The sequence below is a fragment of the Haemorhous mexicanus genome, chromosome 22, assembly GCF_027477595.1.
Source record: "Haemorhous mexicanus isolate bHaeMex1 chromosome 22, bHaeMex1.pri, whole genome shotgun sequence".
Taxonomy (NCBI): domain Eukaryota; kingdom Metazoa; phylum Chordata; class Aves; order Passeriformes; family Fringillidae; genus Haemorhous; species Haemorhous mexicanus.
This window is the reverse complement of record NC_082362.1, coordinates 7417442-7438932: the sequence shown is the minus strand read 5'-3', so window position 1 is coordinate 7438932 and position 21491 is coordinate 7417442. Positions and strand designations below refer to the sequence as shown.

Here is a 21491-nt window from a genome sequence, read left to right as displayed (position 1 = left end):
GCTGCTCGGTGCCGGTGCCAGCACCATCTGCCCACTGCCGGGCTGGCTGCTCTCCGGGACCCCGAGGCAGAGGCTGGGGAGGGGCTCTTGGAACCCCACCGTAAAGAATACCGGCCCCTGTCTGTGCTGCTCCGGGTCCAGGTGTCTCTGCTTGCAGGATGATGAGCCCAGCCCTCATTTGGGCTATTTAGGGATGGGAAAGAGGAGACTGGGGGAAGGGACGTGGCTGTGGTGAGAGTTCTGTAGGGTGGGGAGGCAGGATAGGGTGAGCTGGGCACCGAGGACCTTTCCCACAGCCTTCGGTGGCTCCCATCCCGAAGGCTTGCCGGGATTCGGGGAGGAAGAGGGGGGTTAGGCGATTCCCCCTCCCCCAACCTTCATCTCCAGCTTTAGCCGGCGCCGCACTCGAAGAGTTACGGCGTGGGGGTGGGGTAGCAGGGAGGAGCCCCCCCCCCAGCCTGCGGGATTGGAGGGCGCCTGGCTCGGAGAGTTACGGCCAAGGGTGGGTGGGGGGAGCCCCCCCTCCGTCCCTGGAATTAGCGAGCGCCCCACTTCGAGCATTACGGCCGGCCCCCCGCCCTGTGCCTGGGATTGGCGAGCTCGGAGCATTACGGCAGGGGGGGATTTGAGGGGGAGGCGGGCAGAGCCCCCCCTCGCTCCGCACATCCCCGGCACTGGGTGTGCGCAGCGCTCGGAGTATTACGGCGGGGGGGGGGGGGGGGGGGGGGGCTGAGAGGGAGGCGGGGAGAGCCCCCCCGATCTTTGGATTGGTGTGCGCCGCGCTCGGAGCATTACGGCCCCCCCCCCTCCTCCGCCGTCCCCGGTATCGGCGGGCGCCGCTCGGGGCGCCGCCGCCGCCGCCGCGCCCGCAGCGGAGCTGTCCGCGGTGCTGACCGCCGCCGGCCATGGGCCCGCCGCCCGTGCTGCTCCTGCCGCTCCTCGCCGCGCTGCTCCGCGCCCCGGCACACGGTAAGCGCCGACCGACACCCCGGGTCATCCCCGCCGTGCACACCGACCACCCTTCTCTACCGGGTGGCCTCAACCCGCCTCCGTCGCCGTCAAACTTTGCCAACTCGTGCTCGCCCCCCGGTGCGGAGGGGACGGTCCCCGTTTTCCCCCGGTGAACCGAGAATCCCCCTTCCTCGTTATCCGCCCCACCGCCACCCCCTCCGGGGACGCGCACGGCGCTTTGCAGCCGGGCTGGTGCAACGCCGCCCCCGGCAGGCTTCGGCGGCAGCCCCTCTGCCGGTGTTACCGACGGGGGGAGCATCTCCGCACCGGGGGCTGGGCAGGTACTGTGGACCCGCTCCGCGGTCACCGAGCCCTTCGAGCCGCCCTCGGGCTGGCTACGCCGTGAGCCGGTCCCTCCGTGCGGTTCCCGCTGCCGGGTGGGGGGCACCCGGGGCATTTAATTCTTTCCCCCTCTCTTCCCTGTTGGGGTGACCCCTCCAGCTCCGCGAGGGACACGGGGGACGCTGGGGTGGCGGTGCCGGTTTGCCAAGGAGAGCGGCCAACACCCAGCTCGGCTCCTTGTCTCTGCCACCCGTGGGGCACCGGCAGTCTCGATGCCTCGTGGCTCCGCTGCCCCAAAAATAGGACTGGGGACCTTCCAAGGCTTGGGGAGATCTGTCAGGGATTGGGGTGCCCCGAAGCACTGTGGTCAGGCATGGGGCGATGGGCGGGTCGTGGTCCAGCCCTGCTGGCCCCGGTGGGATGCGGGATGTGGGCACCGGCTGCAGGCAGCAGCCGTGCGGGGAGTTACATAAACTCCCCATCTGGCAGCGGAGCCCAGGCGGGGAAGGGCGCCGTGGCCCTGCGCCCGCTGCTATTCCCAGCTCAGCCCGCTGCCTGGGGCTGCTGCCACAGCCTTCTTCCTTGGGAGAGGCAGAGGATGGGGACAGCAAGTGGGGCAATGCCATGGCACCCCCATCTCCTGCCCTGCTGGGGGGGACAGCAAAACTGGAATGGGGGGTCCATATCAGAGGCTCTGTCCTGGGAGCAGGGCACTGAGCAGGGCAGATTTCCCCCAAGGGAGGCTGGTGCTTACTGTGTCATTTTAATGATTTCTAATGAGCAATTACCTCTAGTCAGTCCCCTAATTTCTGAATATCAATAAAGTTAATTAAACACTGCATGTGCATTTCCCAGAGTCTTAAAAGTAGGGATGCCCCTGGAGGTGCTGAGCTCTTCCCAGGGCTGGGACCCATGGGGTCCTGTCCACCCTGTATCCCCTCATCATGTACTGGGAGCTGTCTGTGTGGCTTGTGCCTCAAATTCCCCATCCTCCATCAGGCAGGGCTCCCAGGGGTTCCATGCAGCAGTGCCAGGCTCAGTGTCACTGTGGCCTTGACTTGGCATCGATGGGCTGGTGCATGATTGGGATGAGCTGTGGGTCAGAGGCACGTGGGGTCAGGGAGTCTTGGACCCCTCATCCAGGTTGGGGAGCTTTGTGAGCTTAGTGCTGGCAGTGCAGCGTCTGATCCTGTCTCTCTCCTGCCCCAGCTGTGGGGCACCACCACCCCTTGGTGTCCCCAGGGATTTGCCCCAGCAGAAAGTGGGGTCCGGACCCCATGGCACTGGTGAAGCCAAGGGGTACAGTGCCAGGCACAGCTCCATCAACCCTGCCCCACTGCAACCCCTCTCCCCAGCTCTCCAAAGCCATGCCAGGCTGGGAATTTCTTGTGGGGGTTATCTTAGCCACGCTGGAGGGAGCTCCTTGTAATTTGGGATCCTGGCAGCCTGGGGCATTAGGAATCAGCACAGGCTGTGGCAGGGGGCACAGGGCCTGGCCGTGCCCCCATGAGCTGTGCCACAGCATCCAGCATCAGCCAGATGCACTGTGCCCATAGGGGTGATGTATTTGGGGGACACGGTGGCCCCGGGGGTGTGGGTGCTGCCTGGGCTCTCGGTGTGAGGAGGGGGCTGGGGAAGGAGGCGGGCGCCTGCTCCAGTAATTACCGGCGCGTGTGCTCGTGCCCTGCGTGCCTCGGAGGAGTTCGTCACCGCCACGCTGCCGTGCCGCCAGGCCAGGATTATCTGGATAATGCTCTTAAGCCGGGGAGCGGGAGGGCAGGGCTGTCCCGCGGGGATGTGGGGCGCAGGCTGAGCCAGGCACCCCCAGCGCTGCCCGGAGCCTGACTGCCGCAGGGATCGTCCGTGGGTTTGCAGTGGCGGGGATGAATTCAGCGCAGGGTGCTGTGCCAGGCAGGGCTGGAGCAGAGCAATGGGAGTGTGGGGGGAAATGGGGTGCAAAAAACCTTGGACAAGGGCATGACAAGGGCACCCCCAGGCCTGGTTTGGAGCAGCAGGGAGCCCCCACCCTTTTCTGTGCTGCTGGTGGGACTCCCAGGCTGGCACGGGGCTCCTGGGGCTGTCACTCCCTGCTGGGGTGGGGGCTGAGGCTGACCCTGGCTGTGGGGTCCGCTGGGAGCACCAAGAGCCCCCGGGGGAGGTGGATGAAGTTGTGTCTCCAGCAGCTCTGACGGGAGAGGATAATTTCGCCTCCAATCAATTCTTTAAATGCGCACAATTGAAAGATTGCCTCTGAAAGCTGCCTATAACCAGGGAGGTAATGGATTCCCTCCAGTTGCAAGCAGGAGCTCAGAAGTGGCAGCATCCCTTCCTCCTGCTGCTGGGGACATGGGGACAACCAGAGGACCAGCACTGCTCTGACCATGAGCAACCTTGGGTGGGTGAAGGGGTTGCCTGGACCCCTCAGAGGCAGCTGGGGATGGCTCTTTCTGCCTGGCTCGCTTCCAGCTTGCCCTGTGCTGAGACCTGGCACTGCTCATCACATCCTCCGAGGTGCCAGGGGGTCTGATTGGCCAAAGCTGGGGATCTGCTCGGCCCCTAGCCTCCAGGAGAGGCAGCAGGAGGCAGCCTGCACGCTCTCTCTATGCCAGTAGGAATTATTACATATATAATTTAAATGCAGTAACGAGCTGTGCTGAAGGGATCAAATATTAATCAGCTGCAAGAGCGCTGCTCTGACCCTGTGAAAATGGAGAGAGGTGCTTGAAATGCCAGATCAGCCAGTGGTGGGCAATGAGCGAGGTGATGCTTGGGCAGGGCAGGCTCTGGTGGTCCCCAGATACCCTGGGGGGTGGCAGCAAGGGGCAATGTTGGCTGTAAGACCAGCCCTGAGTGTCTTCCAGAACTGGCTGGTTCATCCTCTAGGAAAAGCAGGGCTTCGGCAGGATGAGGGGCTGGCTGAAGAGACATGGGGGCAGCTGAAATGCTGGCTCTGGCAGGAGCAGGCGGCGATGGGAGGGGATGGTGTCTGCAGGAAGTATGACATGGCTGAGCAGCCCAACGCGGAGCCCGACAAGCAGCTCTCGCTCGCCTCCCGCAACCGATTTCAATTACTGTCTCTGGCAGTGGGCGGAGGGAAGGGGAGACGGGAGCTGGGTGGGCAGCGTGGCCCTGCTCACCCTGCCTGACTCCTGCCCACGCTGGGCAGGCACTCCCAGCACCCAGGGGTGCCCTGAGGACTGGGTGCCCCTCTGCCCCCCCAGGGGGGTGAGCTGTGCTGAGTCCTGGGGGAGACCAGAGCTTGCATAGAGCCCCATGGGGGCCTGGCACCTACATCATGGCCAGAGTGGGGTGGCACTGAGCAGGTGCTGCCCAGCAGTGGGGTATCCATCCCAGAAAATCCTGGGGGAGGGGCTGATTTAGGTGCTGTGAGCCCAGGGAGGGGGGGACATGGCACCGCACAGCGCTCGGGTCTGAAATAGCAGCAGACAGATAATTTATCACCGCTGCTGCCACACAGGGAAATTACTGTAGAAACCCATTAGCTCCGCAGGGAGAATGGGGAAGGGGGATTACATGGGCTCCGGGTGGCCAGGAGGGGACAAGGACACCATTGGGAAGGGAGGAAAGCCCCAGGGATGGGCACCCAGCTGCCCGCTGGGCTCTGCCCGGTGCCCGCCCGGTGCTCCGTGTGTCAGCCGGCGCCCGGCCGCCGCGATGCTCCAGGGAACCAGTTGCGGTGATGTGACATGTGTCAGCGGGTAAATGACTGTTCAATTCAAGGAGAATTGCAAAACATACAAGGTCAAACGCTTCCCCGCCAGCGCTGCCATGAATATTAAAGCCGAGCTCCTCCGGTAGCTGCCAGGGCTGGCGGCCGCACCCGCCCGCAGCGTCCCCGGGCACCGGGGCAGCCCCTTGGGTCCCTGCTCCAGCTGCTCTGACAGTCTCAGCTTGGCCGTGGGCAGCTGGGGTCACTGGCAGTGCCAGGGTGGCCATGGGGTGGCAGGACGTGGATGCCAGCATTGGTGCCAGCTTGCCATGCTGGGTGCCAGTGGTTTGTCTGTGGTGACAGCTGGTGGCAGAGGAGCTGGCTGCACAGTCCTGCCTGTGCCCACCTGCCCCTTCCTTCACCCTCACACCATCTGTGTGCCCCTGCCTGCATCTGCCCACCCACACCTGCATCCACCCACCCAGCCTGCCTGCATCCAGACAATGCCTGAATTCCCACGCTGCCTACACCTGCCCACCCACCACCTGCACCCACCTGTATTCCCTGCCTGCTCCTGCCCACACTGCATTCGCACCTGGAAGCAAGCCCTGCTCCCTGCCTGAGGTTCTCAGGGTCACCAGGGCAGAGGGCAGGTAGGGATCTGACATCAGTAAGGTGTGTTCCCTCTCCTGTTCCTGTTGTGGAGGCTGGGGGTGGTTCAGGGGGCTGGAGGCCGTATGACGGAGGGGCTGTGGGTGGGGGAGTGTGGTGTCGGCTTCCTGACAGCTCATTTATCACAGCTGCAGGCCCTGACCATGGGGGCAAAGCCAGATTGGATTTTAAATTAGAAAATAAACCTAGAATCTTGTGAGGCCCAGCCCCTGCCCTCACCCTGTGCCCGCCTGCATCTCCCACTGCCCCCTCCTACGGATGGGGAAACTGAGGCATGGAACACCACCGTGCCACAGGGCTGTGATGCTCTTGGGGCCACTGGGGGCCCTGCCCTGTCCCCTCCCTGAGTCGGGCGCTCTGTTATTGCTGTCTTGGCGGGCAGCATCGATCGGGGCTCCCTGGGCGGCCGCGTCCCGCCTTATTTATTTATTTGTGACAGCAGGCAGCATCGATCCCCGCCGGGGGGCCCCGCCCGCCACAGCCGGATTAGTCTCCGGCATCTCCCGGCTGCTGTTAATAAACTCCCACCCGACAAAGCCAATGGGAGGGCTTAGGACCCCATCCCGGCTGTGACCGTGGCCAGCATGCCAAGGGACCCCGACAGGGAGGTGGCTGCTGGGGGCTTGGCAGCCCCTCTGCCCATCCCGAGTTCAGTGGGGTCGCTGCTGGCTGCCAGGGCCTGGAGGGGTGTGTGCTGGGTAGCCAGTCCCACGTCAGCAGTCCCTGGTCACCTTGGGGACATGGGAGGGACATAGCTGTGGCACTGGAGATAAGCTGCTTAGAGACATCTGTGGAGGTGGAGGATCTAATTCTGTGGTGTTCACGGGGCAGGGTGGCAGCAGCTGGGCACCCCCTGCTTCCCACGGTGTCCTGAGCATCCCCAGAGGGCCAAGAGTCCCAAGCATCCCCTGGTGCCAAGAGCATCCTGTGGTACCCAGAGCCCCACACAGAGCCCAGGGCAGTGCCTGGTGCCAGGACTGCCCAGCCCAGGGTGCTCAGTGTCCAGATGGGAGCTGCTGTAGGATCCTTGCTGGGAGGCCTGGCCTTAGCCAGTAGCCTCCATGGGGACCTCTGTGCCCCCCAGCACACCGGGCAGGTGAGATGCTCATGGACAGGGGTGTCCAGGGGGCTGGGTGGGCATCTCTAGCCCAGCCTTCACCACACAGGGCAGTGGTGGTGGTGCAGGGCCCAGCCCTGAGCACTGATCTGCCGTTAAAGCCCAAAGGAGATTTTGGCGCCCTTCAGTATAAACTCATTAACTTTTATGTTCTAATAAACGGATCCCATTAAAATATAATTCTGGCCTTGCTGGGGGGCAAGCAAACCCCTTGGAGCTGGTGTGGGCAGGTGTCCCTGCTGTGCCTCTGTGCCCAAGGCATTATCAGTGTCCCCGCCCGATGGCAGGGGGCTGCTGGGGACAAGGGGGGGTAGCAGCGGCGTGGGGACGCCTGCCAGCACCCAGCAGCTCCCCACTACGCTGCACACCCAAGATAATGTCTCTTAATAGTCCCTTAAAAGCAGCAGTCGCAGAGTAATTAATCTTCGCGGGGCCCTGCCCTGCTACGGATAGGGATAATTAGCCGGTAATTGGCAGTATCGTGTCATCAGTGCCTGTGCACGGCGGCAAGACGTGCCCACGCGCTGCCGTGGCCTCAGAAGGATGCTGGGTGTCACCATGGCACCCCCTGTGCCGTGGCACTGAGCTGTGCCCAGCAGGAGAGGGGACGGTGCTGTGCCAGATCCAGGAGCAGGAGATGCTGGGTGACTCATTAGGGCTGATTAAATTCTTTTATTTTTGGTCTAAGGGCCGTAAGCTGCTGGGCTGGGCGTGCTGGGGATTTGTTCAGGGACTAATGCCTGGGAGGGACACGGGGCTGTGTCAGGGAAATCCCTGTGGTTGTGGGTGGGAGAGGGGGGAGCATCGATGGGATGGGGGGTTCCCTACAGACTCACACTGCTCAGGAACAGCCCAGCTGGAAGGAAGCTGTGCTCTCTGGTAGCCTGGAGAAGGGTGCAAGTGTCCAGGCTCCCGTGACATTCCTGGCACAGCTGGTCATGGCACTCATGGTAACCACCTGCATGTCTGCACCCTGGGAATATGCAGACCCAGGAGAACCATAGCATGGGATGGCCACCTCTGTGGTGAAGGATAATCTGAGATCAGGGACACCCAGTCCCAGGGCTGTCCCCATCGGGGCAGGCTCACAGGAGGAGTGGGCACCCCTTCACGTGGTACAAGCTGCAGATGTGCATCAGTTAGCCTGGGCTTAATTGCTAGGGCTGCCCCAGTGAAGGATATGCTGGGGAGAGGGTGTCACATTCCCACTGTGTGTGGATGATGCACCTGTTTGCCATCCTGCCATCCCATTGGGGGAATATTGGTGTGCAGGGAAGCGTTAGCCCTTGGAGCAGCACTGGCCTGTGGTGCAGGGTTGGTCCATGGGAAGTGGTGGTCCCCAGTGCAGCACAGGTCTGTGGCACTGCACCAGCATCACTCCCCAGAGCTGCATCCACGCCTGATACAGCTCCAGTCCATGTCCAGGCTCCACTCCCAGGTGCCACTGAGGGCACAGCACTGATGTGTGATGAAGCATCACCCCCTGATGCATCACCAGCCCCCGTTCCCTCTCAGTCCCCAACACAGCATCAGTCCACAGGTTCCCCAGCATCCCACACCCTTTCCTCCCTCCAGGCTTCAACGGGCTGGCGAGGAAGACTGGGGAGAGCGCCGAGGTGGAGCCGACGGCGCTGCCCACGCCGGCGGAGCGGGAGGCGGAGGCTCGCTTTGTGAGCACCGCGCCCACGCTCAAGATCCTCAACCACCACCCGCTGCTGGAGGACCTGCTGCACGAAGCCTTCCTGAAGAAGGACTACCTGGCCCAGGCGCCGTTCCTGCCTGCTGGGGCCGGCCCCCTCCTCCCTGGTGGTGCCCTCCAGCCGGCCCCCGGACCCCCAGAACCCGAGCCCTCCCCCCGCACGCCTGCCCTGCCCCGGCCTGCCTTCCCCACTGACCCGCTGACCACGCCAGCGGGGCGCCCCGGGCCATGGGGGGAGGCGTGGGGGGCTGTGCCAGGTGCAGACCCCTCGTGGTCCCCCTCTGGGGTGCCAGAGTCAAGCACTGCATCCCCCAGCCAGGCACCCACCACAGCCGGCACATCCCTGGCACCCCGAGCCGGGGCCACTGTGGTGCCTGGGGATGAGGAGGGGACCACCACCACCTCCACCATCACCACCACCACTGTCACCACACTGCAGGGGCCAGGTGGGTGCCAGGGAGGGAGTTGGGTGGAACTAGTGTGAAGTGAGGCTAAACTGGGCTTTCTTCTGTCACCAGCTCCCTGCAACCGGACGCTGGCGGGTCCCGAGGGTTGGCTGGTGTCCCCAGAGCCAACTGGTGTCCCCTATGATGGCAGCCTGGACTGCACCTACACCATCTCTGTCTACCCTGGCTATGGTGTGGAGCTCAAGGTGAGCTGACGGCTGAGGGTGGGCCAGGGTGGCAAGTGCCCACAGACAGATGTGGCGTGTCCCCTACTCTGTGCCACGGCTGTAAGTCTGTGCAGGGTGCAGCAAACACATGGTCTTGTCCCTGTTCTTGTCCCCATTCCTGTGTCCCCAAGCCAAGTGAGCTGGCTCAGGACATTGCCTACCCTCAGGCCCCGGCACAGGGATGTGGGTACATGAGCTGCTGTGATGCCCCAGGATGCTCTGTGCCCACCAGCTGCTGTGCCTGGCATCCATCACAAAGAAGTGCTGTGAGATTTAATTAACGAAGCCCTAATGGAGAAGGTGTGAGCAGTGCCAGAAGGTGCCATGCTGTGCTTCAGGGCCAGGAACACCCAGCACCCATCTGCCAGGAGCAGAGGCTGACAGCAAACCCTGCTGGGCTGAGGCCTTGTGCTGCTCCCATCAGTGGCACGTGGCCATGTGTCCCCATCTCTGCTGAGGCCACCACAGGGCAGTTGCCATGGCTTGTGGAAAGCTGGTGGTGAGCCAGAGGCAGCAACCAGCCCTGCTCCAGCCCACACTCACCAGTGCTGCTGCTCCTCACCATGCAGCATGCCTTAATTAGCATCATTAATAGCAAATTGCTCCAGAGGGCGAGGCTGGCTGTCTGCAAGGCTGCAGCGTGGGCCTGGCTGTGCTGTGGTGCTCTGGCAGAGCCGGGCCCTGCTGCTCTTGGCATGGGGGATGATTTATGGCCCTGCTAACCATGTTTGAAAGGTGCTGCCCTGCACAGACAAGCTCCAGCGGGCTATCGACCGCAGAGAAGCCACTCAAGGACCAGCTCCCAGCCAGGAGCCGGGCGATGCTGCCGTGGTGACACTTGTGTCCCCTGCAGGTAGAGAACATCAGCCTGGCAGAAGGGGAGACACTGACGGTGGAGAGTGCGGGAGGCCTGGAGCCCAACCTCCTGGCCAACGAGTCCTTCCTGCTGCGGGGCCAGGTCATCCGCAGCCCAGCCAACCTCCTCACCCTCCGCTTCCAGAGCCCCCGGCCCCCCAGCCCTGGCTCCTACCACTTTCACTACCAAGGTATGGGGCTCAGAACACTCTGTACCCTCTGGGAGCGTCCCTGCTGGCATGGTGCTAATTTGGATTGTGGGGATGCACCAGGAGTTTATCTGAGTTTTAAGCAGGCACTGACTAGGCGAAGAACGCTCATGGAGAGCTAGTTGGCCTTAGCAGTTATGGATCCATTGAGCATAATTTTTGGCATCCATAGGCACTCTGTCACTCGAGCCCTGCCACACCCAGGCATTTCCAGGCCTCTGGGGAGGCAGGTTTTGGGTGCTGGGTGAGGGGGGAGTCCATTACTCCTCAACCTTGGTAACAACACCACCTGCCCCCAGCCTACCTGCTGAGCTGCCCCTTCCCAGCACGGCCGGCTTTCGGGGAGGTCTCTGTCAGCAGCCTGCACCCCGGTGGGGACGCCCGTTTCCGCTGCTCCACGGGATACCAGCTGCAGGGCGCCCGCCGGCTCGTCTGCCGCAACGCCACCCGCCCCTTCTGGAGCGCCCGTGAGCCCCTCTGTCTCGGTGAGCACCAGCAGCTTGGGGACACGGGACAGCTGGCACGGCACAGCCACCCACTGACAGTCCCTCTCCCACAGCGGCATGTGGCGGGGTGGTCCGGAATGCCACAGTGGGACGCATTGTGTCACCCGGCTTTCCCGGGAACTACAGCAACAACCTGACGTGCCACTGGCTGCTGGAAGCGCCGGATGGCCACCGCCTCCACCTCCACTTTGAGAAGGTGTCACTGGCAGAGGATGATGACAGGTTTGGCTCAAACTTGGGGGGGCAGGGGTGTGGGGGCATTCTGGGGCTGCTCTTCATGGGGCCATGTTCAAGGATGAGTGCTCTTGACAGTATCCAAGGATGGGTGCCATTGGCCATATTCAAGGATGGGATCTGCCATGGATGGGTGCCCGTAGTGATATTTAAGGATGGGCGTTGCTTACCATAGCCAAGTGTGGCTACCTTTGGCCATTGGCCATGCTCAAGGATAGTGCTCTTGGCCATATTCAAGGAAGATAACCTCTGGCCATGTCCAAGGATGGTGCTGCTGGAAATAGCTGGGGTTGGAGGCTACCATCCATGCCCAAGCATGGCTGCTGTTGGCCATGGCCAGCAGTGCACCCTGCCCTTGTCATGCCTTGGCAGGCTCATCATCCGCAACGGCAACAACGTGGAGGCACCTCCGGTGTACGACTCCTACGAGGTGGAGTACCTGCCCATCGAGGGGCTGCTCAGCACCGGGCGCCACTTCTTCGTGGAGCTCACCACCGACAGCAGCGGGGCCGCGGCGGGCATGGCGCTGCGCTATGAAGGTATGGAGCCAAGGGCACAACGAGTGACCCAAACATCCCCGTGCCCACCTGGCCCCTGCAGACCTTTGCCCCTGTGCCCGCAGCCTTCGAGCAGGGGCATTGCTACGAGCCCTTTGTCAAGTATGGGAACTTCACGGCCAGCGATCCCCGGTACCCCGTGGGCACCACGGTGGAGTTCAGCTGCGACCCTGGCTACACGCTGGAGCAGGGCTCCACCATCATTGAGTGTGTCGACCCCAGTGACCCGCAGTGGAATGAGACTGAACCGGCGTGCCGTGGTGGGTGCTGGTGCTGGAGGGTGCCAGGGGTTGCTGTGGATGGGGCATGAGAGATACTGCAGCCACCGTGCTGCTGAGTGTGATGGAGCTGAGGGACATGGTGGGTGCTGGATATGGGATGCTGGAGTGGGTGCTGTGGCAAGTGCCCCGTGGCAGTGCCAAGCCTGGAGTGTGCCCACAGCGGTGTGCAGCGGGGAGCTGACGGACACGACCGGAGTGGTGCTGTCACCCAACTGGCCAGAGGCATATGGCAAGGGCCAGGACTGCATCTGGGGGCTGCACGTGGAGGAGGACAAGCGCATCATGCTGGACGTCCGCGTGTGAGTGCTGGGATGGGATGGGGATGGTGGGATGGAGGATCTGTGCCCTCCCTGCCCTCACGGCCCCACTGCCCCAGGCTGCGGCTGGGCTCGGGGGACATGCTGACCTTCTACGACGGGGACGACCTGACGGCGCGCATCCTGGGCCAGTACACGGGCGCCCGTGGCCGCTTCAAGCTCTACGCATCCACCGCCGATGTCACCGTGCAGTTCCAGTCTGACCCCGGTGCAGGTGCCTTTGCCTATCGGCAGGGTTTTGTCATCCATTTCTCCGGTGAGGCCCATGGCAGGACAGCATTCCTGGTGTTCTCAGTGTCCCCACTGCCCTGCTCAGCCTTCCGTGCCCACAGAGGTTCCCCGTAATGACACCTGCCCTGAGCTGCCGGACATTGCCAATGGCTGGAAGACATCCTCACAGCCAGAGCTTCTCCATGGCACTGTGGTCACATTCCATTGCTACCCCGGCTTCCAGCTGACAGGCACTGACCTCCTGATGTGTCACTGGGACCTGACGTGGAGCGGCGACCTGCCCTCCTGCGAGCGGGGTGAGTGGTGCCCACCAGTGACCCCCCTGCCCTGCGGCCCATCCCCAGCCACCGTCACCACTGGTCCCTCCTCCCTGCAGTGACAACCTGCCGGGACCCTGGCGATGCTGAGCACAGCCGCAGGGTGGTCTCCAACCCTAAATTCCCGGTGGGAGCCACCGTGCAGTACGTCTGTGACAAGGGCTATGTCCTGGCGGGCGCCGGGACCCTCACCTGCCATGACCGTGCCGCGGGGGGACCCAAGTGGAGTGACCGCCTCCCCAAGTGCATCCGTGAGTTGGGCGTCCCCTCCTCGGGCATATCCCCCGAGCCGAGGGCGAGCGCTGACGCCACCGTACCACTGCCTCGCAGCGGAGACGTACGAGCCCTGCCACAACCCCGGCGTGCCGGCGGGCGGGCGGCAGAGCCCGGAGCGGCGGCTGTACCCGGCGGGAGCCACCCTACACTTCTCCTGCACCGCCGGCCGGGCGCTGCTGGGCGAGAGCAGCCTGCGCTGCCTGCCCGGGCACCCCTCACGCTGGAGCGGCTCCCCTCCTATCTGCAAGGCGGGTGAGACGAGCACCCCCCACCCCAGCACCCCGCCGGCACCGCTCAGCACCCCACTTCTCACCCCTGGTGTTGGTTTCTTTCTTCCGCCTCCTCCAGCCTCCTACGATGAGTTTTACAGCAACCGCAACCTGGATGGTAAGGGCGAGGGTGTTTGGGGGTGCCAGAGCGTGGAGGGGCACCCGGGGTGCGGCCGATATGGGGTGTCCCCTGGGTGAACCCCCAACTCTCCCTCCCGGACAGCTGTGGCCAAGGCCGTGCCCTCAGGGACAACGCTGGAGGGCACCAACGTGGCCATCGCTGTCTTCCTGCCCGTGCTGGTGGTGGCCCTGCTCATCGGGGGCATTTATCTCTACTTCTCCAAGTGAGTGGCCCCCTGTGACCCCATGGAGCCCCGTGGCCCCCCAGTGCCCACTGCAGCTGCCCTTTCCCCACAGGCTCCAGGGGAAGCCAGCCCTGCAGCTGCCCCTTGCTGGCTCCCACCCCTACGACCATATCACCGTGGAGTCGGCTTTTGACAATCCCACCTATGAGACAGGAGTAAGTACTGGTCCCCACACCCCCCATCTGGGGCTGGGCACCCTGGGGACCCTGCATTGCATGGGCCACCCGTGCCAGGGGCTGTGCAGGGGCTGGGACAGGTGTGGGATGGGGTCATGTGTTCCATTAGATAGGACATCCACCCAGGAACAGCACAGGGGGTGGGACATCTGCACCCAGAGAGCACACATGGGATGATGGATCTATCCAGGGACTGTTCAGGGATGGACATCCAGTCAGGGAATACACACAGGATGGAACATCAATCCAGGGACCACATGAGGGGTGGGATATCCATCCAGGCACCACACATTAGTTCAGAAACCATCCAGGGACCACTCACACTACCTGGGATATCCATCCAAGGACCATGTACAGGATGGACACTGATCCAGGACCCATGTATGGGATGGGACACACATCCCCAGGGCTCTCTGTAGTCTCAGCTCCTTATGGGATGGGAGATGCCCTATCCCTGTCCCGGGCACCCATTGCACTGCCGAGTGTCCAACCCCTTGCAGTCTGTTTTCTTTGCAGGACACGAGGGAATATGAGGTGTCCATCTAGGTGTGGGCAGCGTGGAGCAGGGCGCTGCAGCCACCCCTCCCGGGCCCCCCCGTGCCCGCCGGCCCCCGGCACGGGCTGGGAACACCTCTCCCAAGGAGACTCAAGCCGAGCGCTTGGCAGGACCCACCTGGGCACCGGCCACCCCCCTGCCACCCCCGATCCACCCGGACCCCCGTGGGCTCTGCCCGAGCCCCACCGTCACCCAGCCCCCCGCACTGGGCTCATGAGAGGCTGAGCCAGCGAGGGTCCCCGGACCCCATCCTGCCCCCCGGCCCTGAGCCAGCGAGGGTCCCCGGACCCCATCCTGCCCCCCGGCCCCTGAGCCAGCGAGGGTCCCCGGACCCCATCCTGCCCCCCGGCCCCTGAGCCAGCGAGGGTCCCCGGACCCCATCCTGCCCCCCGGCCCCTGAGCCAGCGAGGGTACCCGGACCCTACCCTGCCCATCCGTCCCCCCAGCCCCCCGCAGGGGGAAAAGAGCAGCCCCCACAGTCCCTGCGACGGAGGAGTGACACAGGCAGGGGGAGCACCGCTGTGGGGACCCCCAGGTAAGGACAGGGCTCCCCGGGGCTGCAGCGGGGAGGGGACAAAGCCCCGGGGGGTGGGCGAGGGGCTTGGGTGGCCATGTGGGTGCCCCCACCCCGCCCTCGCCCCCCACCCAGCACAGGGCTGGTCCCCCCGCAACCCCGTGTCTCCCACCGCCGCCACGCAGGGACGTGTCCCTCCCGTGTCCCCAGCATGCTGCGTGTCCCCCCGGCCCCCGCTTGCTTCGCCCTCACCGGGGGGGTCCCTTCCGCCACCAGCGTGTCCCCCCGGGCGTCCCGGCACCCCAGCCCGGCCAAACCCGCAGTGACGGGGTGGGCAGGGGCACCGGGCATGGCTGCGCCCCCCCCACCGCCGCGTCCCGCCCGGGCTGGTGACCCCGGCCCCCGCCGCCCCCTCGATCTGGAGGGGACACCGCCCCCCTCCCCATCTTTTGGTTGTTTCATTAATAAAAACTGGTGTTTTAGAAGAAGCGATGGAGTTTTCCTCAGCGGGGCCGGGCAGCTCGGAACGGGGATACACCCACACACACACCCCCAGCGTGGATCCTGAGCCCACCTCACCGCTACCCCGATGACATCCCGACCCCCACGCCCACCCCTCCGTGCTCTCCGGGAGGGGGCACTGTCGCTTTAAGAGGCGTGACCCCTGCCTTGGTGACGTCACAAACAGAGACCCCGCCCCCGCCATCCCGGCGCGCCGCGCGCAGCGCGCCCCCTGCCGCCGCGCGCGTGTCCCGCCGCCCCGCCCCGCGCCGTTACGTCACTGACGTCCCCGCTGCCCCGCCCTCTCGCTGGAACGTGACGGCCGCCACGCGCCTGCGCGAGAAGAGGGCGGAGAAGGGGCGGGGCGGGGCGGGGTCTCTCAGGGAGGCGCTCCACGCACGCGCAGTGACTCCGCGTGCGTCCCGCCGCCCCCCCGCCGCCGCCGCCGCCGCCGCGCCAGGTCCGCGCGCGGGAGGCGGCGCGGAGCGCGCATGCGCGCGGGGCGGGCGGGGCGGGGGCGCGGAGTGCGCGTGCGCGCGGGGCCCGGAGCGTCGGCGCCGCCTGTGCGCGGGGCGTGCGCGGTGCGTGAGCGGCCGCGGCGGGCGCGGGGCCGCCGCCCCCTCCCTCCCTCACCCACCCACCCCCTGCGCGGCAATGGCAGCGGGCGTCGGGCCCCCCGCGGCCGCCCCCGGGCACGGCTGGAGGAGGAGGAGGACGACGCGCAAGCCGCAGCGGCCCGTGGGATAGGCCCCGCCGCCCGCCCGCCCCCGCCGCGCCGCGCCCCCCCCCCGCCGCCTCGACGCGGAGCCGCCGCTGAGGGGCCGCCGCACGTCCCCGCCTCGCTCCCTCTCGCCGGGGGGGGCTCTCGGGGCCGCTCCTGGGCTGGATGAATGTGGGAGAAGATGGAGACGAAGACGATCGTCTACGACCTGGACACCTCCGGGGGGCTGATGGAGGTGAGGCCCGGGACGCGGCGGGGGGGGGCCGGACCGGGGGGGCAGTGGGGCTGCAAGATGGCGAGGGAACCCCCCCACCCCGGAGCCCCGTGGCCTTACAAGGAAGTGCGGAGGGACGGAGGCAGCTCGCCCGGCCCCCGGAGAGGCCCTGCCGGACACGGGGCGGGCGGGGCGGGCTCGGCCGGGGCTCTGTCCCCCCCCCGATCCCTTCCCGGAGGGTCCGGGGCCGCTGTCCCCCCGGCGGGCACGGGGAGAAGGGCGCTGGGTCAGGGTCCGTGCAGCCCCTCAGAGCCCGCTCTATCTGTGTGTGCATGTGCAGCAAATCCAGGCCCTCCTGGCTCCCCCCAAGAGCGAAGATGGGGAGAAGAAGAGCAGGAGGCCCGAGAAGGAGCCCAGGCGAAGTGGCAGGGCCACTAACCACGATAGCTGCGATAGCTGCAAGGAAGGAGGGGATCTGCTGTGCTGCGATCACTGCCCCGCCGCTTTCCACCTCCAGTGCTGGTAAGGCTTGGCGCTCTCTCCCTCCGGATCTGCCCAGAGCACCTTCCCTCCGGCCGCTCCCGCTTCCCGTTAGGTCCCGGGGAGGGGGGGAGGGACGTGGGGCCGGCTGGAGCAGACAGGAACAAAAAGGAGGTGCAAACCCTGCTTGGATCCATCCCTCTTCAGACTAATCCACAGCGGCCGAGGTGAACCCTCCCCTGACTGCTTTCTGGAGGGTTGGGGGGTCCACCCTCCTCCTTTCTTTTTGTGCTGAGCAGCGGGCGAGAGGCCTGGAGGAGGAGCGAGGCCACTGGCTGCGCGGCCTGGCTGCCTTGGTGCTGCCCCTGCCCGGCCTTTCGCCCTCCCCAGCGGGAAACTTCCCCTCCTCACCCCTCTGCAAGGGTGCTTGGCTTGCGGGGGACCCTCCGGAGGGCCCTGGCTGGAGAGGGGGAAGCCCTGGTGGCGTCTCTGCACCAGGCCTGACGTTCCCAGCGCTTCCGTGCTGCTGCAGCTGCTGGGAATAATGGAGGTTGCTGTCTCTGTGTCTCCCTGCCTCACTGTTTACAATATGGCGACCTTCCTTTAAATTATATTTTTATTCTCAGCGCCATTTTGGCTGCATATATGACTTCCAAACCCTCGCAACACTCCCCACAGTATCTCAAACGTGAAAATACCTTCCCGGTGGAAATCCAGGCCTCCAGACTTTAACGTTGGCCGGGTTTATTCCTTTCCCTCCTTTTTTCCCTTCCTCCTTGCTCTTCCGACCTGCTTGTCTCATCCGTGGGGGTGTCTGCCGTGAGCTGGGGGGCTGCCGGGTGCTCTTGCTGGGAGTTGTGTGGCTTTGTTGATGAAGGCAGAGCCTTCTGCATGCAGATCTGGCTGCCGGCTGGGAATCGAGGTGCGTGTGGAAGCGGTGGCAGAGCTCGAGGTGCTGGAGGCTGCAGCAGGATGGGCTCTTGCTGCCTTCCCTCACAGCTTCCCAAGCTCTCCCAGCACAAAGCGACACCATGCCAAAAGCGCCTCAACTTTCCGCCCCAAAGTTTTTCCTTTTTCTGCACCCGGAGCTTGGATGCATCCTGAAATCCCCCCTTTCAACAGTTGACACAGGCGGGCGGTTTGTGTTAAATTAGCACAGCCAGAGTGGATAATGGAGTGGAGGAGGGAGCGGGGCAAGTCAAACAGCTGGAGCTTGGGAGTACAGAGTATTCTTCCTTAGGGGAGATTTTTTAACCACATTCCTTTCTCTCTTTCATGCTTTGGAGCTTTGTTTGCCACCCTGTTACAGCTGTCTCCTCTGTGCTTTTTTTTTTTTCCTCCCTCTGTTGTGTTTTTTTTTTTCTCCCTTGCTTTTTTCTGATTTTCATTTGCTTGCTGGCTATTCTGCATTTCTATGCTAATTGACGGTCTCAGAGCACTTATTAAACTGGTTGCTGATAGCAGGGGAGCTGAGTGTGCGGTCACAGTTCTGTAGGGAGTGTCCCGTTAGCAGCGAGTAGCCAGGCAAACCCGACAATGCTGTAGCATGCAGCCATGACATCATCCCTCCTACCCTGAGGAAGTGCTACTGGTGGTGGTAGTGCAGATCCTCTAATATTTACTAGCAGGATAGTAATTATCACTATTTTTCATCCAGTGTCCTTGATGAGCTTTAATTTAAGGGTGGTTTTTTCCTTCTGCCGGGCGTAGTTGCTTTCGGGTGCATCCTGAGCGTTCTCCTAGCAAGGCTGGAGCGATGGCTAAAACTTCACATTTTGGAATGGAAGAGCTGTGCCTAAGGCTGCAGAGTTAACTTTGAATCCTAGTTAAGTCTGACCATAAATGAGACCACTTTGTGCATGCCTAAATTTCATGGCTTAATTTGGTGATGTTTTTGTAGTTAGCGAGTGGGAAACGACCAGATAAATGAGATACCTGTAAAGCTTTCACTGTACCTGAGTTAGCTGCATTATAATTGTATAAGAGTTTATATAAAAATATTATAGAAAAAATATATGTATCTTTGGCTAACTAGTCACTCTTCAGAAGAGAAATGAAAGAGCAATTCTAAATACTCTCTTTCACCCCATTTGTTGCCTCTTCTGGGATTTCTCAAGCGATCTCTTTGACAGCAGCCCAGAACCTGCTGTGGGAGGTGGCACAGTGTGGAAAGGCTTTGTCTGAAGGCCTCCAGCTTGGGCCTGGTTCTGCCTCCTTCCTTCTGAACCTTTGTTGGACCCTTGGCTATGGCCTTCAGGTGACCTAGGTTGTCTCAAAGGGATGCTCAGGTTTTGTTTTCGTGTGTCTTCCCATTACCTCCTACATTTTGCTGGAAGTAAACTTCCGTTCTGGATATAAACTTAGGCACTTGCGACTTCCTTCTGCCTCCTTTTTTTTATTTAAAGAATAGTAGCTGTGATGCAAGACTTGGTTTGAGTCACCTGAGTAGCCCTGCTGGAGCACTCTAACAGATTTGTGTCGACAGCTTAACTATTCTCTGAATATTTATTGTGAGCTTTATTACCAGGTTAAAATTATTATCAATATAGCATAACAAAAAAAGTAGCTTTTAATTGGTCTAGGGTTTGTGATCAGTTGATTACATCTGTAATCAGCTCCCATACATCTGTATGGGAGAGGCCATATTATAAAAGGAAAGGATTTTCAGGGGTATGATTGGCACAAGTCATGCAGTCAGCTGGAGACAAACCCAGCTCAGCTTCCCAGGAACTTGTGTTGCTCCTTCCTGTGCAGAGAAGGTTCTTCTGTATCAAGTTGTTTAAGCCTGTAGTGAGGAAGTTGGCTTTGCTAGGTGTGTGACCCTCAAACTTCAGCAGTTTGCCTTAACTTCATCTAGCACTTAAACCCATTGTCCTCTGCGGAAAACAGAAGGCACTTGGCCAAAATTCCCGAAACTTTCAGAGTCTGATAGTGTTGCACATCTGAGGTGGTAAATATCAAGTTTTGTTGCTACATTGTGGAACAGCTGCTCTCCTGAATTAACGTGGGTGGAAGTGACTTCCCAATTCATCTGTTGGGGTGTCAGCTTTTCCCACAACTCCATTTTGGGGTCACTAGTTCAGTGTAAAGCTGCTATGGGTGCTCTGAGATACCAGAGGATTCCAGCCTGGCTGCAGATAAACTGGCCTGGTAGGAAGGATACAGGAAAGTGTGAAATCCCTGCCAGATACTTTGTTTCAACATACTTGGATTAGTATCACGGTCAGGTGACTCTCTTCAGGTTTGAATTTACAGAGAGAGGTTTTTTGGGTCCCTAGTAATTCCTGAAAACGGGATGTGGGATTTTTAGCCCTGAAGTTGGTGTCTGGTTCTGCTGTTTGCCCACAATCTGCTGCTTTGGGTAACAGTGCAGAGTGCATTTCCATCCTGATTTTTGCCTTAGCCCAGGCCCCCAGGGACGATGCACACTCCTTCTTTACATGATTGAAAACCAATTTTCCAGTGCTACTTCTATTCTTTCCCATTTATATCCTCCTCCTGGCAATGTGATTGTTAGAATTCCCTGTGTTTTCTTGAGCTTGTAGTAAACTTGATTCACATTGAAACGGGTTTGCAAAGTGACTGATGTTGCAAATTCATTACGAAGGATTAGAAAGATCCCCGGGAGAGGAAAAGTTTAGTTAACAAGCTGGGGGAGGGGAGTGACAACAGGAGGGAGAACCAACACAGAACAGTTTTGTGTTTGCTTTTTTTCTCTCTTTTTTTGTTTTTTTTAAAAGTCTCCCTGCCCGAGTTTCTGGTTGGAGGAGCCCAAAAGCACAAACCTTGCTGAATGCTGCAGTTCAAGTCACTCTTGTAAAATCTCATGCCACTGGCTGTGCAGCTCTGCTGGCATGGCAGAGTGACCTCAGTCCCTTAAAGCTGACCAGTTATGTAAATGGCAGTGCCAGTTTTGTGGCCCTGCTCAGCAAAAAGGTTCCTCGTAGCTGGGCTTCTTCACTGCTGTGCTGGGAGAAGTGTGTGGTGTCCGTACTGGGCCTGCTACCTCCATCAAACTTTTTGCAACACCTCCTTGTGTTTATATTTGCAGTGTTTGGCTCATTTCCCCTCCGATTTGGCAGTCTTCACCCAAGTGCTGGTGTCGAAGAACAGGAGTGGCAGAGCTGCAAAGTGCAGCAGAGGAAGCTAAACTAGAGTTTTGGTATTTTCTATGAGTCACATTGTTTTAGTGCTTCGAACAAAGAATGGAGAAAAGTTGTGTTTGGCTGGTAGGACATCGATAACTCTTTCCTCACCTTGTTCAGTCTAAAATGTCCTGCTTTATCTTTGGCATTTTTTCTAGCTTTGGGTTTTTACATGAATATTCAGTCTGTGAGGGGAGAAAAACAATGGCCAGTCTATTGTCTCAGTTAATCCTTCCCTTAATGGTCATCTTGGGATGTTTCAGGTGAATCTTAGAATGGTCTGAGGCATCTCCTGCTGCAAGGAGTAGGGCATGTCCAGGAAGGTGCTGGAGAGGCAAACTTCCTACCTGATAGTGGCTAGGAACGGGGTTTTAGTACATCGAATTACATCACAGCTTGAAAAAAGCTTGTAGTTTTAAGTGAAGGAAGTTTTTATTACGAGGCTTTCTGTTTGTTTGGGTTTTTTTAACAGTAAATGACTGGCGAACCCCTACTTTAATGTTTGTGTAATTGCATATTGAAGGTCAGAGTAAGCTGTTCTGTTCCCAACATTTAAATGTATCCATCTTAACCGATACTTTGTTAAAACAATATTGATTTAAGTATGTGCTTTTAAAAAAACCCAACTTTTGTTTTTATGTAT

The 21491-nt window shown here is 61.1% G+C and overlaps 2 protein-coding genes across 2 annotated transcripts in view; both read left to right on the top strand.

Annotated features, from left to right (window-relative positions):
- The first annotated feature begins 872 nt into the window (after nt 1–872).
- SEZ6 (seizure related 6 homolog) lies at nt 873–15189 on the top strand. The gene is made up of 17 exons (XM_059866146.1): nt 873–969; nt 8328–8897; nt 8970–9103; nt 9978–10170; nt 10488–10673; nt 10748–10916; nt 11301–11467; nt 11551–11745; nt 11927–12065; nt 12143–12339; nt 12416–12610; nt 12691–12882; nt 12962–13159; nt 13256–13294; nt 13400–13520; nt 13594–13696; nt 14218–15189. The coding sequence occupies exons 1-17, from the start codon at nt 906–908 to the stop codon at nt 14248–14250; spliced, it is 2895 nt and encodes a 964-aa protein (XP_059722129.1). The 5' UTR covers nt 873–905; the 3' UTR covers nt 14251–15189.
- An 871-nt stretch (nt 15190–16060) lies between these two features.
- The window catches only part of PHF12 (PHD finger protein 12), a 31598-nt gene continuing 26167 nt past the window's right edge, over nt 16061–21491 (top strand). The window contains exons 1-2 of the mRNA XM_059865908.1: nt 16061–16244; nt 16564–16745. Coding sequence (XP_059721891.1) covers nt 16179–16244; nt 16564–16745 — 248 coding nt within the window. The 5' untranslated portion in view covers nt 16061–16178. The remainder of the gene's footprint in view (nt 16245–16563; nt 16746–21491) is intronic.

What these genes read in the sequence shown, in the direction of transcription:
- SEZ6 (XM_059866146.1), top strand. Translation starts at nt 906, where the DNA reads ATGGGCCCGCCGCCCGTGCTGCTCCTGCCGCTCCTCGCCGCGCTGCTC. An exon ending in CTACCACTTTCACTACCAAG is followed by an intron (nt 10,171 to 10,487) that starts GTATGGGGCTCA and finishes ACCTGCCCCCAG; the next exon opens with CCTACCTGCTGAGCTGCCCC. An exon ending in CCCTCCTATCTGCAAGGCGG is followed by an intron (nt 13,160 to 13,255) that starts GTGAGACGAGCA and finishes CGCCTCCTCCAG; the next exon opens with CCTCCTACGATGAGTTTTAC.